At 40.6% G+C, this 19,424-nt stretch overlaps 1 protein-coding gene and 1 long non-coding RNA gene across 5 annotated transcripts in view; both read left to right on the top strand.

Moving 5' to 3' along the window:
* LOC120724306 (protein diaphanous homolog 1) overlaps positions 1-2,339 on the top strand; it is a 96,248-nt gene extending 93,909 nt beyond the window's left edge. For 3 of the 4 annotated variants that reach the window (XM_040016424.1, XM_040016425.1, XM_040016423.1), the window contains one exon: positions 497-2,339. In XM_040016424.1, coding sequence (XP_039872358.1) covers positions 497-684 — 188 coding nt within the window. In that variant the 3' untranslated portion in view covers positions 685-2,339. The remainder of the gene's footprint in view (positions 1-496) is intronic. The other variant, XR_005693881.1, reaches the window with a different exon arrangement.
* A 14,916-nt stretch (positions 2,340-17,255) lies between these two features.
* LOC120724182 lies at positions 17,256-19,394 on the top strand. Its single transcript, XR_005693861.1, has 2 exons — positions 17,256-17,647; positions 18,419-19,394. It is a non-coding gene; the product is annotated as an uncharacterized LOC120724182 (long non-coding RNA).
* Positions 19,395-19,424: the final 30 nt, after the last annotated feature.

Genomic DNA, 19,424 nt, shown 5'->3' with positions numbered 1-19,424 from the left:
CACAGTATGAATCATCCCGCTTTTCATGGTGTCTTACCCCTTTTTACTCTCCCCTCCTCATTTTACACACACATTCTCCATTTCTGCATTTTATCATCCCGCTTTTCCTTCCTCCATGCATTTCTACACTTTCTCCAGTTTTTTCACTGCTTAAGACCATGTTGTGCGTAATCTGACATTAGAAGTGAGTTGCTCCAAATATGACGCTAATCCACATACATGCACAGCCCCACTACTCGTGTGTGTGTGTGTGTGTGTGTGTGTGTGGGGGGGGGGTTATTATAGGTACATACTTGTGAATGCGTTTGCATCTTAGTGGCTGGTTTGTTAACTAATTAAACCATTATATTTGAATTGCAGAATGGTTGCAGATTTCATCATAGTATTTATTTGATATGTCACCTCATGGCATGCGCTGATGTTTCTTATGGGTTTGGTATGATTAAAAATGATGTCTGACTTTGTTGCGTTGTCTTTGTTTCTTTGTTCTTGTCAGCCAACCACCGACGAGCTGGAAATGTGGTGACCAACATTCTGGCCAAAGAGCTGATGCAGGAAGATAAGCCTTCATCGAGTAAACCTTCTGCAAAAAAGTTAAAGTCAGATGATAAAGTGGAGCCAAAACTAGAAGAAGCAGAGTCATTAGAGGACTTGCTTGAGTCTGCGACTTCTCGGTCTAATTAGGTACCCAGGTAGAAGTTTTTTTTTTTTGTTTTTGTTTTTTTTTGTTTTGTTTTGTTTTGTTTTTTTCTTTTTGTTTTTTTTTTTACCCATACAGCCAGTCTATCTAAAGTCAGATTTATCTTTCTTAGGCATTCCAGGGGCCAATAATCATCTGCTATTAGTTTACTGAATAAAGGCCTGCTTTCTTTTCCATAAATGTCTTAAAAGGACAGTCTTTTAAAATAACATTGTTTTTTGAGACGACAGAGAGATGCAGAACTTAAGGGCGGGGCTCTCACCTCAGTTTCAACCTCTGCATGGTCTTCACCAGCCTTGAGAACTCTGACACTGTCATAAAGATTGAATTGCTTTTCCCATCACATGCACATAAGGTGTTCATGGTTTTTTTTTTTTTTTTTCTGTTTCTCTTTATTTCTACATCACTCGGTTCACCTGTCACTCAAAGGGCATCTTTAGCCATTCCAAAGACTTACTCAGGAGGATCCACTTTGTTTCTTTTATCTTTTTTCCCCTTCTTTTTTTGGTTATTCCCAGATTTAGACTGAGAATGTGTGGATTTTGGCACATCCTGCATCATCTTGTCAGGATGTTCCAGCCAAGACCACTTTGCTGTTTGTTTTTTGTTGATGTTTTCTGTTTTTAAAGAGATGAAACAATTTTCTTTGTAATTATTTGTTATTCCGTATGTTACTGCTTGTAATCATTTTACTGTATTATTCAAAGTGCCAACTGATAGAAATCCAGTCTTATCATTTCACTTCTGGGTTTAATCCGGTCACAGTTTGCACTGGTCCTGCCTGACACCTCATCAACAGCAGTTATCACCTGGGTTTATATTTCAGCATGTTCTTTAGCGAGAAAGGGCATAGCGCACAGGTGTCCGTGTGATTAAAGGGAGGGATTAATTATATAAACTTATCTGTTACCATATGTGCCCATATCATTTATATGAAACATGAACATGATTATTCACACAAAATCTAAGGCAAGATAGTCGACAGCAAAAATGTTCTTCCACAGAGTCCAACCAAAACAAATATTGCTTTTTCAGAGGGTGTTTCCATGCACACCCAGCCTGAGCAGTTCACATGCCTGTGTGTTTGTATATGAAAAAGTCTGTGTGAAGTAGCTGCCTATATTTAGTCAGTTTCCTACATGTGTGTTTGTGCTTGTAAGTTTGTATGTACTGCCATCTGTAATTACTGTATGGTACCGACCATGCTGTCATAAATGCTAGGTTTCATGAACATCATTTTGGTCTTTCTGCTGAAGATAAAGCATACTGGAAAACTGCCCAAAAACTGCTGAGATATACGTGTGCGTGCATGTGTGCGCGCTTGTTTCCCTCCCACTGAACTGCAGCAGTAGTTTTTGAATGTCTGGCTGCGTTTCTATTTGTTTTCAGCCATCAGCATACATGTTGCCATGATGTTGTGGTGTACTATTTGACAGGAATCTGGTGAGATGATGTAAGCTGCTCCATGCAATATTTATTACTATGCAAGCAGATTATTGTAGCGCGCTCCCCAGACGTGATACCTAGTCAGTCTCAGGATGTACAAACCGCTGGCACACCTCGCACACTCTTGAATAAACCTGCTGGTTCAAGGTCAGTGCTTCATGGCAGTGATGACTGAGAAAAATCCTTTTAGCTCCAAACCTTCATGACATCACCAGTATCGTTATTCCATCTTCCTATAAGAATGTGCCGTCTTTGGACAAAATGATAATTAAACACAAAAGGAAATAAGATGACGCACTGGAGCGCTTCCAGTGATGGTGCATCATTTTTTTATCAAATAACACTGAGAATAACAAATATTTTGTTGCGCCTCATCTCAAGCACAAATATGTCGTAGCTGTATTTAAATGGTTGACACGGTTGCTGTTTTATGTCTGCAATATTTTGCCTATGACTTCAAGTGCATACCTGTAGATTGATTGTGTGTAATGCACCCTGAAAAACAAATGTTTTTGAAGTGAGGAGCAAGGGAAAACTAGAGGTAAACGATGTCACTGGAATATTTTTGCAAATTTGAGTTTTTCCTTTTCTCAACAAGTCTTTTTTTTTTTTTTTTTTTTTTTTTTTTTTTTTTTTTTTTTAGATATTGTTTTCTATGTGAATTTTAAACGATTATTTTAATGTAATTTTTTTCCCAGAGATTTCTGTATGGCTATATAACAATGCACCCAGTTGTCCTGTTTGTTACACTGAACTATTATTAAAAATGTCTTAAGTAATTTATCGTGTGTGTGTGTGTGTCCTTTTTTTTTTTTTTTTTTTCTTTTCTCCTCCATTATGTCGTTCGTGTAATTTCCAGCTTGGTTCTATTCCTGTATGATTGCCAAAATAAACTCTCTTTGGTGCACTTTGGCCGATGCTACTTTCTCCTCCGCTCCTCCCCTCTCCTCCTGATGTAAACACATTGTGCAGTAAAGCATCAGACAGGCACTGCACTCTGATACTGCAATTTTATTGCCAAAAAGCAGCAAAAGAATGAATAAACAGTGGAGTTAGTTATTTTTACAGACAAGTCTCAGGATTTTCCATGGCTTCAGGGTTTCCACAAAAACTTTCCAACAGTATTCGGCTAAAATTGCCAGTACACGGCAAGATCTCTATGTGCGTGTCTTAAAGATGCAGAGGACAGTTGATGTCGTGTTTTGTTTTTGGTTTTTTTTGTTATATTTTTGGTTTTTGGACCCTGTTTTTATTTGTGTTTTGACCCATGTGGTGCTGTCAGTAATGGAAGTTATGCTGCAGGAACAGAGTATTTATTTTTTCTGTTCATTCACATGTTAAGGTTTTATTCCACCACAATGCAGCTTAAATTGAATCATTTAGTCCTATTTATCATTTATCAGACTTTATACAGTTTTTCCACGAAGAGACTTTTAAGGGTTGGCCAAGTGACAATGGAAGAAATAAAGTGCCTTTAAACTCTCAAAGTTGTTTAAAGTTGTTTATTTGCCCCCCCCCCCCCCCTTTTTTTTTTTTTTTTTTTTTTTTTAACACATAAACTGGTAGATTTTTGCAGGCCATATACAGTGCAAGTCAATGTGATCAAAACTGTAAAGAAATGACCAAAACAGGGTAACCTGGGCAATACTGAACAAAACAACTGAGTGATTCATTAACAATAATCATGATGAATATAATATGGGTGGCATGGCTATCAGCTTTAATCAGTTTTTTATAACTTTTGGACCAGATATGGCAAGAAAAATAACTTATCCTGAGAAGACTGAGGAAAAGCTTGATACTGTGATAGATGGAAATCTTTGTCAATGTTTAAAATGGACAGTTTGACAGGTTGTGAAATTAGATTGTTGCTCTTCGTGTATGGACATCATACCCTGGGGTCAGTGTTGGGTTTTAAATTTATACATCAATAACATGTGTAATGTCTCCCAAATGCTAAAAATGGCACTTTTTGCTGATCATATAAATATTTTCTGCTCAGCTGATGATTTGCAGCATTTACAAAATAATTAAATGGAAGATCTGGCTTGATAAAAATAAATTATCATTAACTACAATAAATTAATGGGGTTGATATTGAACAGGTCAGTGAAACCAGATTTCTAGGGGTACAAATAGATGAGGTTCTGTTTGAAAGCACACATTAAACATACTATTCTGAAGCATTACAGTATTAGACCATACATCTCTCGTGTTTGCTAATTTTACTTGGGACAGTAACTATAAAAGAGCATTACATTCCCTTTTTATTCTTCGTCTATTTGGGTATCTCAGTATTAACTAATAACTAGTTGAGAAAGGTGTGGGGTGGGGATAAGGTAACTGAAAACACAACTCTTCACCAAGGTGCACCCTATTTCAGTTGGGCACCTGACAGGACAACCACCGCTTCAACTCGCATCCGTATAGCTATTAGCCCCTCCCACTCCAGGAAACGATAGCTGCTGGCTTTCCTCTGTTGTTGTTGGTGTTGTTGATGATGATGAAAAACTGTGGATTTATTAAATTAAATATAATGACAGAATAAACATGATCTCCAACTATTTCTGTTACTCCAAACATAGCCTCCTCCATACCACACTTACACAGGGGTTTGTCTATAAACAGGAGCCCAAATGGGGGAGAACTGTTTTGGCACTGATAGGTATACTCTGTGTCGTGTCAGATGTTCCATGGCCTCAGCAAGACAAGGACATGTGAAGGCCTCTAAGCAGACTTTCATGTACGACATCAGTTGAGTTTCCCTCTAAGATGGCGACTCTAAATCCTTGGGAGGAAGAACACCAGCTTGTATCTCCATCTCATTTTCTGTTGGACATCAATACTGACTCACGGAGGTAAACTATAAGTTATGACTTCTACTGATCTTCCCCTATCAGTGGCCTGGTGTGGGGGAACGCCTTAAAAATTCATCTGTATCATACAAGCTATTCAGATGTAGGCCTGCTAAAACAGCTGAAGTAGTTTCCTGTTTGTCCTGTAACACGACTGATTGATTCCCTGTTCTTTCCGTCCATTTCTCCTTCATATTTCACTGACAGGATATCCTCGTCGGTTACAGCCTGTTCAGGTTGAATCCTGAGCATCTGCATTTTATTTAAAACAAAGAAAAAGGCATAAATCTTATACTATAGTCTTTGCGTTTAAATCCATCTGAAAAGTCAGTTCTTTTTGATTGCTTTCTTTGTGTACAAGTCAACCTTCCAAAAAAGATGATGAACTTTATTAGTCCATAAATTTTCTAGTAAAAAGTTGAATGGAGCCTTAGTCTGTAGTATACCTCAATATGGAGACTGGAGGAGTTTAGTTCAAAACTCTGAGGCCTTATGTTAAATACCTGGGACCACTGTACTAATATTGTGTAGATCTTTATTTTAATGCTACCAGATGTGGAAAAAAAAAACATTCATCATCTGAACAAAATTAGCTTGCTTTTCACTTTAATTGGAGCATCTGCTGCATGCTGTGTCACAGAGACTTTGAGAATATAATGAGTTCTGTTTTTGGAATTAATTTCACGTTGAAATACCTGGAGAATTCAACTCTCCTGCGCTCTGTGAATGAAAGTCTCTGCAGTTTAACAAACCAGAGCTGACACTGCCATCCTGTCGTCTCATTAACTGACTCTGATAATGTAACCAGAAGGCCTCAACTTCCGTTCATCAGTGATAGCAGTGTTATTGATTATGTAATTATGTCATCCTCATTTCTCCCTTATGTGGTAGATTTTGAAGTTGATATTTTTGGATATATTGTCATCTGATTAGCATTGTCCTATCTGTGTTGAGCTTACAAATGAAGTGCCAGTAAGGAAAAAATAAATTTAAAGAATAATGAGGGCCAGACTAGACAAAAGATTTTCTTGATAGTCTACATCAGAGGTTAATTAGCAATGCATTAAATTAATTGGATGCAATTGAGGATATGATTGTTAACCAAGAAAAAACGGATTCAGTAGTAACAAAACTTGAAGATGTATATAAAATTGCAGAGGTTTGATTTGGTATGTTGAAAAATGCTAGCGTAACTATTATAAAGAGAAGTAAGAATTAGTTTAACATTGAGTGTAAGAAGGAATTGCGTTAAGGCAAAGACTTAGGGAAGTGTTAGAAACCTAATAAGTTCCAGATCCTGCTATAAGACAGTTATTAGAAGGTGTAAACATAAGTATAGTAAAGAAATTAATATGCTGTTAACTACACTCAAAAGTAAGGATACTAAAGGGGTATTGTAGGATAATAAATAGGAACCGTTTTACTACAGTTACCTGTGATGGAATAACCACAGAGGGGTTCTGTGAACATGTTAAACATCTAAATGAGTGTGATATTAATTTGTCTGATTTTATAGACAATACATGTTCACCTAATGAGTTTATTAATTACCTTTTCTCTGAAGAAGAGTTCAAAGTTCAGATAAAACATTTAAGGAATAATAAGGCAGGTGGTTGTGATTTGATTTTCAATTAATATATAAATATTAGTCCTGAAGACTTGATTGCATTGGTCACCAAATTGTTTAACTTGGTGTTGAAGACAGGCATTATACCAACAACTTAGACAACGGGAATAAGTTGTTGTTGTTTAATTGAATTCATTTGAACATTTTAAGTTGCAAAGACAACTGATGGAGACGTTATTTAATGCTAAGGATACTGTTATACTGCGTAAACTTGCAAAATGATATAAAGAAATTGTATCTGTATTTGGACATGGGTGATTTGTTGACAGACATTTATTTATTTTTCCTTTTGATAATGATGATGTGTATTGAATAACACTTTGTTTGTTTGTTATATAATATAATGTCGTATGGTTTGAAAGAAAGTCTCATATCTAATTTAGGATTATTCTTTGTGCACGCACACATATGTAGACCAGAGATCAGTAACAATTCTGACTCAACACAACAGAAGAAAATGAATTAAAAAAACCTGTGCATCCATTCTTTGTTTCCGCGTGTGTGTGTGTGTGTGTGTGTGTGTGTGTCTTGGTCACACTTCCTGTCTCTTTGAACACAGAGTTAGGCTCAGCTATTCTAACACATCTGATCCTAATCAAACTCTGACCAGGCCTGTAGCTCTGTTTTTCAGTAGTATCTATCTTCATGTGTTTATAACGTTTTGGTAGTTTGTCTGTGGGGATAACTGCACTCTGAATGTTTAATCTTAACTTTAAAACAGACTTCTTTTAATGAGTTCATAAGTTCATACATCCCCCCCACCACCACCACTTTTAAGCTCTTTACCATTTGTGGTTTATGCGTTTTCTTTCATTTGCTCCCCTTTTCTGCACTGTACATTTCCCTGCATACAAGCATGAACCTACTTTAAATTCTGTCCTTATATGAACTGAACCTTTTTCTCTTGATGTCCATTTTATTTCAAAGTGAAAGCATTCAAGTCTTTTGGAATAAGACGATCGGGATAATAAGACTTTTAAAAGCAATGAGGGAGAAAAGCTCTGTACAAACAGATGCTTTATGTAGTAAGTAGGACACAGCAGCATACCGTGTGGAAGACATGGAGAGTGCACGGGGGAGTTGGACAAGGAATAAGATGAAGAATGTATAGAAGACCATATGAAAGAAGTTGGGAAACTGAAATAGACATAGTGATTAGGAGTCGAACAAAAGCAAAAGGTGGCCCGATTAAAAAGCTGCGTAAAATGTAGGAGCGTCTAAGAATAGACAACATGGCTGTGTGTTGTGGACTTTGGCCCTACTGTGTGCGCATGTTTGTTGACTCTAGTCTGACATATTTGCATCCTAGATAAGAGTGGATGTAGCCTTTAACTGCCGTCTTCTGTGGGTGTGTCTGAATGTGTGTTATGCTCTGTTGCGCTCATGCTTGTGACTGCGTTTATGCATCGCACATAGTTGTATAAACATGCTACCATATTCTGTTCATTTTAGCCATGAGGAGCTACCTTGAGGTACCCCTCAGCAAGGTACCGTCCCCACACCCTGCTCCCTGGTCGCTGCACTGGTGGCTGCCCACTGCTTCACTGGATGAATGGATTAAATGTAATTTCCTTACGGGGACTAACACATTATTATTATTATTAGACTGATCCACCATGGTAATAAGAGGATGGACATTGTCAGCAGCAATTCTCAGGTGGTGTTTAAATGTGTTCAGTTGATATTAAGGGACCCAAAGTGTACCAAGAAAATATCACCCACATCATCACACCACAACCACCAGTCTGAACTGTTTATAAATGCAGTTTGGAGCCATGCTTTCATGTTGTTTACACTAAATTCCGACCCTACCATCCAAATGTCACAGCAGAAGTTGTGGCTCAAACTAGCAAACATTTTTCAAATCTTAGCTGACAGGAGAGACGCCCAGTGTAGTTATCTGCTTCAAGGTTAAAGGTATTGTGCATTTAGAGATGCTTTTCTGCATACCTTGGTTGTAAGAAGTGGTCATTTTAGTTACTGTAGGCTTCCCATCAGCTCAAGGCAGGCTGTGCATTTGCTTCTGACCTCTGGCATCAACAAGACATTTTCACAAACAAAGCTGCTGCTCAAATTTTCTGCTGAACATTTTTACATAACTGAAATCAAATCAACAATTAAAACTGCTGCTACTGGACACCTATGTGTTTATAAGCTGTTGTGTTATTTTTCCATTAGGAAAACAACATATTCATTTACCTCAACTTTAAGTGAAAATATTTGTATTATTTATTAGGTTAAGAACATATTTTTAAAGAGTTAACTTATTCTAGTTAAGACCAGTGTATTGATATAAGCTTATTTGTGATTTGATCTGTAGTGATGTCTAATTGTTATGAGATTCAAGTCCTCCTGATTCCCAGACTCCCTCAGGCTCTTGTTGTGACATTTTGGGGAGTCGGGGGAGATTTGCATGTGTGTGTGTGTGTGTGTGCCTGTCTGTCTATGCCCTTATATGCGTGAAGGGGTTATGCTGGAGAAAAGAGGTCTGAACAAAGAAAGGGGGCAGTATAATTGGCTTCAGCACTGCCAGACGACACAATGACACAGCCATTGATAGTGGAATGGTTTCCCGGAAGCAGTGGACCAATTGAGGAGCGGGAGGCTGTTTTTCACAGCCTCTGATTGGCTGGACGACAGAGACTGTCGGTCTCCAGGTAGCAAAGTGAACCTCTGAGCGTATCTGCCACCCCTCTGCCTGCTGTAGGAGGAGGGAGGGAGGGAGTGTTACATAGAAGAGTAGATGTGACCTCGGCTGTGGAGAAAACAAAACAATTAATTTACATTCAGAGAGCACATTAGCTTTTATTTTCTATATCGTCTCCCCCCACTGCTTCCTCATTCCTTCTCTTCTCCTGACCTAGAAGTTTCTGCATGTGTGTGTGTGTTTGCATATCTCTGGCTGCTACTAACATCACCATGCCAGGACTCTGAAATAAGTGTTTCATTTGTCTTTAACTTGGCTGTACACTCCACAGCTCCCTCTCTCTGTCTCCAGTTCTGAGAACTGTTATTTAGACTGGCCATTTCACAATTTTCCTGCTGCTTCAGGAGAGAAGCTCGCACTACTGTGGCATTTAAACTCCATAGAAACAGTTTGAGTGACTGGTGAAACGCAAAAAAACCAAAAAGGGCTTCCCTGGTGTTTTTGAATGATGGCATGCGAATGTGTGAGGTTATAGTACATATTTGAATATGGAGTAAAAGTGCCTATTTGCATTATTTTGCATTTGCCTACAACCCGGTGCATAAATACACATCTGCGCACGTAGCTGCTGTCTGCTTCATTCGGCCTCCCTGCTTCAGCTATCATGTCTTAATGATATCCACTTGATCGAATTTCTCGGCTACTTGTATAACACTCTCCATGTGACACACAATTAGCAGACAATTAACCTGGGCAAGGGAGTGTCAACCGATTGGCTGTGCCATCACACCGCTGAGTGACATCTCCATCATCACACCTCCTGTAGTCACCCTGAAGCAAATGAAATCTGTGTCGAAATTGGAGTCCCTTTTTTTCTGTTGTGTCTGTTGTTTCTCTTTCCTTCAATGTCCATGCCTTTCAAACAATGTGAATATTCAGTCGCCCCCGCCCATTTAGCTTTCTACATCCCATTCCTTTGTTTCTCTCTGTCCATCTGAAGATAAGATACAAGTGATTTTGCTCGTTTTTTTTTTTTTCATGTTCATCTGCAAGTGATGCTTTGCGCTAAAACAATGTGATGTTTCTGCTAAAAGAACTGTCAGCATGACTGTGTTTGACTTTGGCGTTTGTGTGTGCCGCTCTATTTCCGACCTTAAGACATTGTCCAAATGGAGACAACCTAAGCATTAAATCCCATTATGAAGCAGATGGGGCTTCTGTAAAGAATGCGTTGTCTGAAACTGGCTTCTTTGCTGTTGTTTAGAGAAAGGTTTTGATATCTGCTCATATTTTAGGCCTCTGTCACACAGACCTAGAGACCATTTGGGAACCACTGGTCGTAAGAGGAAAGATGTGTATGCCCTGACTTCGAGTGATTGCTGGAGCCACATTCACGCAGGCCTAGACACTGATCAGTGACCCTCTGACAACCACTGGATGCTGGCTTGGCTACAAACATTAGCAAACTATCTACCAACTACCCACTTTTCCCAGTTTCAACAGCTCGGAGAGGTGAGTATTTTCAGAGTAGTTGGCATCACAAGAAGGGTTTTGGTGTAGAACCCTCACCAACTGGTTGGGAAATACATGTTTCCCTCAAAACTGGTGGTGTCCAGATGGTTGCTAAGCAGTCCCTAGCCTGAGGCGTTACCCAGAGAGAACAACTGTTCTCATTGTCGGCTTTGACCTTCTTATCGTTCTTCACTTTTCTTGCTTACCATCCATTGCGTCCTTCCTCTCATTGTCTTTAGTAATAGCACAGAAGCAAACTTTTTCTGCCATGATAACTAGCAGTAACATCACATGCAATCCACAATTTTCATTTAATTTTGTGCTTGAAATCCAGCGCATGGTTCATCCCTCCAGATCATAATGTCTGTGTGGATGTCTTTCCACCCCAGAATTAAGGGGGGGGGGGGGGGGCACAGAGAGAGAGAGAGAGAGAGAGACAGAGCGAGAGAGAGAGAGAGAGAGAGGGTTGTCTGCTTTGCAGGCAGTGTGAAAAGATGATGCAAACAGAATATTAATAAGCACCAAAGGTTATACAGCCACATGCACTGGCCATAGTGTTCACTCTACCGCCTCATTTTTTTAATTTTTCCCTCTCACATACACATAGGCAGTGGCTATACTTTCACAAATTCCTCTTATATATTTGGTAAAAACTGCTGATGGTAGGGACATTTGTTTTGTTGCTGAAACTCCTTCAGCAGCACTGTTAACACCTGTGCTTCTTATGGGGGCCAGGCAGAGATGTGTTCTCTCTGGGAAAATTGGGGGATAAATAAGGCACGAAACCGTGTGCCCCAGTGTAGAACAAACAGGTACTTAAACAGGTACTAAAATCCTGGATTTCCTTGACTGGGTTAATTTAAATTAATTTTTCTATGATTGTTTATTTTTAGACACTTGTCATAGTTATTCTTTTTGTTGTTTATTTTTGATGTTGATTTTTTTTTTCCAACAGTGTTTGTCATTAGTATTTAATGTAGTCATGTATATTAATAGCACCACAGATATACCAAATAGAAGATATGCGATGTTGAAATACTGGAGGTGTTCTGTGGATCCTACTGGATGTTTATGGTGGGTGATTAGTATTTATTCTGTAGTAGATGCTACTCTAGATCCGTAAATCCTAGTCTTCTCTTTTTTTGGTTTGTGTTGGTGTAATTCTTTGGTTGGGTTAAGATAAGATATCCCAGACCTTAACATCAGAAGTCGGCTGCAGTAAAAGATGACTGAAGTTGAAAGAATATTTGTATCTGGACTCTCTGGACCAGTAATATGTTTTATTCTGTGTGTGCACACATGCATGCTCACCACTCCCTCCTGCCCCCTATATGTCCATACACATTGGTGTGATGTAGGTAAGCTGTCAGTCAGCTGACCTACATTAGCTGAGCCTGCAGCACTCTGGGGGGCAGTAAGTCTGTGGGTGTGGTACATAAGTGTGTTTGTTGCTCATACATCTCTTTTATGTTTATATGTGTGTGCCCATGTGTGTGTCCTACAGCTCAGAGGATGACAATCCTACATCTGCAGTGACATTTACAGGTTAAACGGTCTCACACTCGCACTACTGTTCTTAGTCCAGATGATACATACTGATCTTTATTTACAGAGAAATCTCTGGAGTGATGCTTTATATTGTATTTGAAGTTGACAGTGTATTTTTTGATGTTCACCTGGAAAAATAATTGTATGTGCTTTTATTTCTGAGCAAGGTCCAACCAGATCAGACACACAAGTTATTCTTTTACTTTAGTGGTGAAACAATCACATCATAGACCAAATAGGTTATGCAAATAAAAGAAAAATCAGCTGTTGAAGAAGATGTTTCCAGTCAGCACCTCAGCACCTTTCTTTCTTAATATGTAACAAACTGCTGAGGGTGAAGACACTCATTCTCCCCCCCCCCCCCCCAGAAAATCCCACCTCCATGCAAAGCACCTATTAGATACAATGACATCACTTCTTTGACTGGTTACCGTGGTTACTTTAACTTCCTGCTGGCAAAAATCAGTACCCATACCCGATTTTCCTTAAGCCCCCCCCCCCATTTCTTGGGTGTCTTATGTGCCGTCCTGACCTCTCACTGCTATACCTCAATGTTTTCCCTTTCACGTGTCTCATGCCTCTTCTCCTCTCTTCTTTTGCTTGTTTCATCATCCCCATGTATACACTCCTTTGCCGTGTATTTCCAACAGTTCCCCCTTTCTTAAAACATGGGTTTTAAGAAAGTTTATTTTTTCTTTGTGCCTACAAGGGATTGTTCTCATTTTAAAGTGAGAGCTGGAGTAGCATCACAAGAGTAAAGGGAGGGACAAAGAAAACAAAGACAAAAGCAACCATGGCAAACAATGACCCACATAGAGGGAGAGAACACAGATGTGGACAAATGGCTGCAGCTGGAAAGGAATGATATCTTAAACAGGGGGCAGTAAACAATGCGGATGATGCTCAGTCAGGCATAGGATAAAGACCAGAGCAGGGGTGATGAGAAGGAAAATATCAGGCCTGTAAACAGCTAAGCTGAGATTGGTGGACGGTTACAGTGCAGACGATATGAGGCACAGCTTTACTAATAATGAAGAGGATAGGGTGGATCAAGTGCTCCATTCAGCAACTACTCCAAATGTGTTCTGTAGAACACAAAGGTCCAGACAAGCTTGATTTTGAAGCATAGGGGGCAGTATGCTGCATTAGCTTTCATTTTGCAGTCAGGGAAGTAGGCAGGCAGGGTAGGGGGTAAAGGAGAAGTATTGGGAGCCTTTATGGAGCTGTATTATAGTAAGCTGCTTACAGTCTGTGTGCTGTTCTGCATCTTTATGGGTGGGAGTGCAGAGAAAGGACAAAGAGGGAATGCATAGAGTGAAAGAGAACATAAAGATTTATCTTGGTCATCAGCAGACAGATGTTTGTTTTTGTCATCCAATCCACACCCGTCAGACCTCTTCTTTTTCTTCCTGGCTTCCACTTTTTAAAAATCCGCATTAATTATTTGTACTTTTTCCTCTCTCCTCCCTTCTCTTCCATCCCTCACATCCTAGCGAACTACTCCCTGTAATGCCCCCCCCCCCCTTTGCTGCATGGTCTCAGAGAGGTAATCATCCCCGCCGCCATCCCTCGCTACCACCCAACTGAGTTGAGAGAGGAGGGGGATGCGGAGGGGAGGGGGAGGAGGGGAATGGATGTTGGAGGTTGCCATGGAAACTGAGAGTCTTTCGCACTCCGACATCATCTGTTGTTGCATGGCGCGGAACGGGCGCATGAATATTTGAGCTTTATGGACACCGACAGACGAGTGACACAAACTGAACTCTGTGGACTTCCACTACCCTCTCAAATGGAAAGAGAGGAGTGGAGGGAAGCAGTGGATGGATGAATAGATGGATGGACGTCAGGCGGGGTCACAAAGGCAGACTGACAGACCTCAATTTTTATCTAGGGCAGAGAGTCTGGTTATCTGGCTTTAGCAATAAAGAAAGAAGAAAATGGATGTAGTGACAATGATAGAGATAAAAATAATGGGGAAACATTGAAAGAATTTGACCAAATGAATTAGGTTTGTGTGTTGCTAAAAATGTGGAGAATATGATCGGGGGAGAGAACAAAGAGACTGGGGAAGGGAGGGAGAGGGATGGTAGTGACGTATCATGAGAGCAGTAAATTAGGGCACTGGAACTTGCCCCCCCCCTTCTCTGTCTTCTTCCTCTTAGTTTCCCAGAACATCCTGCAGTATTTTCTAATTAATCCTCTCAGAGGTTTGTTTTCTGCCTGCTGTTGATGCACACACGCCTCCATGCAAACAAACTAGTCACAACTCCTGCAAATTTCTAAATGAGGCAGTGAACCATTTTGGGGAAGTTTAATTGTGCACAGTCTGACTGCACTGCATCAGAAAGCAAAGACAAGAGAACAAATATTTTCACTGGCTTTTAGCTCTTATCTCCCTTTATGAGGTTCTCCTGGCACCTTTGATATATCTTTATAACAGATAATGCACTTTTCCTCTGTAGGAATGTGCTTGGCTTTTTGTCTACATTTTTATCTGGTACAGTGATCACTTAGAACCTCTGATATGTCTTGTATTTGAATTGATTTCCCATGTTTCCAGAGTAAGTTCCCAGCTTCCTCCTCTGCTGATGGGTTTAACACCTGTCCCAGAGGTCGTGGCGTGCAGCAGAGCGTCCCACCAACACTGGTGACATTTAGATGACGGTCAGAATGTGAGATATGGCTCTTAAAACATTCCCATGATCCCAGTTGATGATTTCAAGTGTTGATGCCCAGTTTGCTTTTCCCTGGGGTTTCACAAATATGCTACATTCTCATAATTTCTGTGTGCGTTTGTGTGTATGTGTTGTAGGCTCTCTGTCTAAAGACTGTGGCTGCATTTCTACTCATTCTGGAGATGCTTGTGGGATTTCCAGAAGGGAAAGCATTCAACCTGATAGCCGGTGCTTGATATTAGTGGGTGAATTTGACACATGGTTTGTGTCCCAGTTTGTTTTAGACAGAAACCATCTGGTTTCACACCTTGTTATTACCAACAGCAATTCAAGAACTGAGCAAGTTATTTTTTGTGTGTGTTTTTATGCAAGCTATGTCAGCACGTGTAATGAATTTGTTGATGTGTATGCTCCCTGAAGACCTCGAGATTCTCTCCTAATTGGACGTATTTTCTAAACAATACTGCATGACTCTACTGGAAAGGGGATCAGTCACAGGGGCAGTTTAGGGGACACAGCGGTGCAGTGGGGAGAGAGGGGGAAAGTAGAGACTTGCTTGATGATGCACGCTTATTAGCCTGAAATATCCATGCAGCAGCTGCACCATTTCCGCAGCAACACCTGTCGCCATGGTGCTGAGTTGTCGACATGCCTCTGTGTCAATGTCTGCATGTCTGGAGGAGCTGCGCATTCACAGCGTGTCCGACCTTTCAGACCCACCTCTCTCCCACACACACACTTAACCTCCTCGGTTAATGTTCTGGTATGTCTAAAATCTAATACATGCTACACAACATCCTTCACATGCAGCTGTGTCAAATGCACACGCACACACATACACACACGCCCGCGAAAACAACAAAGAGTAAACTGGTGTTCTTTGTTGAATCCTTGAACATTTTATTTTCTGGTTTCCTCTCTGTTCCAGCCTTCATCATGGAAATCTGGAATTTTCTGTTACCATGACAACCGCAGCTGGTGGAGGCAATGGATTAGATCCTCTGCACTGTGCTGGGGGTGTGGTAGCTGCATAGGGAGCGGGGTGGAGGACTGCTCATGGGGTGTATGGTTGTTAAAAGGGATTGGGGTTATGCTAGAGTGTTGTATGTGTGTTTTTAGTGTGTGTATGTGTGTGTGTGGGTATTAGAGTGTGTAGAAACAAGGTGGGGGGAGAGGATGCCCTTAAACCACTTTACACCAGATGGAAGCTTTTGATCTCCTAAAAAAATAACACACACATTGTTCCATTCTGTTGGGGAAATTAAAACCAAACTGCACTTTCTTATTTTATGTTGTCTGCGACCTTTGACTTGATGCAGTCCTCATATTTTCACTCTTCTCTTTCACTGGCTTACAAAGCAATTAACCCTGTGTCTGTAGCAGCCTAATGTCAGCCTTCTCTTTCCCTCAGTCTGTCTTTCCCTTCTCAATTCCTGTCTCCCCGCTGTCTCATTTCCATCCTCCCAGCTGAGAAAACAGGAGCAAGAACACTTGGCAAAGAAGATGAGGGGAGAGAGAGATGAGGAGAGAGGGGGCTTTTCAGATGAAGAGAAAAAGGGTTTGTGGCTTTGAAAGGGAGCATTGTATTCTTCCTCCACATTGCTACAGCTCCATCTCTGTTATTTAGTCAAGCCAGTAGCCAGCACATTACTGAGTCTCTTTAAATCAGGATAGTGTTAGCCTTAGCAACGTTCAGGCTCCAGCGCTCCAATGCTCTTTCTCAATGACCCCCCCTTCTTCTTTCTGCCTTAGAGCAGCAGATTCCCTGTTAACGCTGCCCTATGAACACATTCCTCTCTGCTGAAATAATAAATGAAAGCAGACTTTTTGAAAATTAGCAGGATATTTGTCTTTACAGAGATACAAAGACGATTTTTAAAGAGCAATGCAGCGTTTGGATATGTGTGTGTTCATATGTGACAAATCATTTGGTGTTATCCGACGCTTTTGTTCAGGGGTTATTTTTAGAGCTGGCGGAGAGTGCCATCAGAAAACTAACTTTCCATTCCTCTCTGTCAATTAATCTTTTATAAGGAACGTTCATCCTAAAAACAGCAGTTTCTCTCTTTCTCTGGCTCTGCACTGCAAGATTCCTGCTTGATAAAAGTGGAGGTCAGTCAGTTCCTGCTGGATTTAGATTCTGCTTATGATGAGTGGTTGTTAATTTATACACACACACACATATACATATACATATATATATATATAATTTCATGTCAGGGTTATTCCCGACAAAAACCCAGATTAAGCTTTATCCTTTCAGTCTTCCAGTGTGCATATCCACAAAACAGACCTCTGTTCTCCAACATGTGGTGACCCTACATATGCAGAGACAGCTGCTGGAGTGAGAAAGGGGGGGAAGGGGGGGCAGGGAAGGAAGAAGAGAGGAAGCCAGTGAAGGAGGATGGGGGGGGGAACTCCTTCCTTTGATTTTACTACTGTGAGGTTAAAAAACAGTAAACGGGCGCGGAAACTCACTTCCTGTCCCGCCACTAGCAACCCATTACGTCACATCCTGCTCTTTCTTCACATTGATTAAGTCTTCCTTGGCCTGAAATGAGATCCTTGTTTCCTTGCGCGGGAAGTTTCTGGCAGCTCCCACACTGACGAGGAAGAGAGGAACCTCCGTTTTCTTATGTAGGCGTGTGATGTGAATTATAGCTCAAATTATAATACATTTTAATTATCGTGGGTGCTCGTGGGTGTGTTTTGAATGTCTGGGTGTGTAAGTGTCTCTGTGGGCTGCCACATCTCTGCTTCCATGTGCATGTATCACACTGAGGATATGACGAAGCCTGGTCTTCTGGTTTGTGTCCAGGCTGTGTCACTAATGCTGTTATCGTACACAGGCTGCCCATTGTCAGGTTCTAGTCTGCGACTGCTATACATCACTGATTTGAAGTTTTTTGCCTGTTTGTCACACTATTGTGCATCTCTATGTGTGTATAATCAGTAGGAATGTGCTCAATTAAGCGAGATGGGGTAGGGGACATAAAGGGGGCAACAGAAGAACAATCTCCTCATTCTGTTGGGTCTCCCCTTGGGGAAATTTGTGACACATGGGGACAGTCAGGGCATCAGGAGTCTGTATGAGTCACAGGATGACAAACATCAGCTGACAAAGAGACTATAAAGCTATTTTAAGTCCTACTTGTATATGCATTATATACCCATATGAACAGCACCTCAGTTTCCTTTCATTGATAGAACCAGAATAGGCTCTAAAATGGAAGCTCATATTTTATTTCTCCAAATGGGGACAAACCCACAGTGCCTTATTACCTCTGACTCATCTCCTTGTGCCTGTGTGTGTGGGATATTCTCCAATCAGCTCTGCCATGTTCTCTACATATGGCTCAGTCGGTTGCCAGGTTTGACTAATTGCTGAATATGTTTATCTTTCCGCAGGTCATTGAGCTCAGCCAGGCCCTGAGCAGAGCCAATAATGGCCACTGGATATATCTGTAATGAAGATGTGTTGAACAGAGCAAAGCATCCAGCGCTAGGGCTGATGGTTACTGTGGCAACCATATAACTCAAGAAGAAAGTGGCAAGAGGAGACGGCCATTTTGGGTATGTGAATCTGCAGTAATTGATGGTGGAATGCTGTTGTGTGGAAAAACTGGATTGTTCTTTGTCATTTCAGGTATGATTAAATAGCTCCAGTAGCCGCTGGTCTTGCATAATCTTCAGGCAGTAACCTGGACTCTGAAAACCCACAACAGCAGGCATAACGACCTGATTCATGGCCGACACATCCTCTCTATCCCTCCAGTTTCTCAGTCCCTCCTTCCATCCCCCAACATCTGCAGCAGTGGGCTGCTCCTTTTGTTTTGCTTAGTGACGTCCTGTGGGCTATTTATAGAGTCATGTGTTATTGTGTAAGATCTATTGAAAGGCCCAAAGAGCATATGCAGGCATGTTCCCCATGGTGGCCCCAACTTCTGCAAGAGGAAAGATAGAAAAGCGTGTAGCTCTAATATCAATGAGTTGGAGAAGGAATCAGTTTATAGAATAAGCTCTATGATTATCTTACATTTGACCTCAGTACTATTTTACTTTCCACCATGCTTTAATTATAACGTTCAGACTTCAGTTTGAGATCTTGGTGATCAGTTTTAGAGCTCTGCATGGTCAAATGTCAGCTTACAATAGTGAACTCTTGCACCCATATGTAACATGCAGGTCTTGTTGGTGGTTCCTCATACTGCAGCGGAAACTAAAATAAACAATGGAATCCATTACCATTACGTTTGAGATCAATGGACTCTATTGAAACTTTTAAAGAGCAGTTTAGTACTTATTTGTGTAGGCGTACTAATTGTTCTTGTGAAGCATATCCTTATCTAGAAAGATGCTAAATAAATCAATTTTACTGACTTAATATGCTGTGCCGTGCTTTTTCTTTTTAAAC

Source organism: Simochromis diagramma, unplaced genomic scaffold (genome assembly GCF_900408965.1).
Source record: "Simochromis diagramma unplaced genomic scaffold, fSimDia1.1 OVJJ01000685.1, whole genome shotgun sequence".
In the NCBI taxonomy this organism is placed as follows: Eukaryota; Metazoa; Chordata; class Actinopteri; order Cichliformes; family Cichlidae; genus Simochromis; species Simochromis diagramma.
Note: the sequence above shows the minus strand (reverse complement) of the source record. Positions and strands in the feature narration are given on the sequence as shown.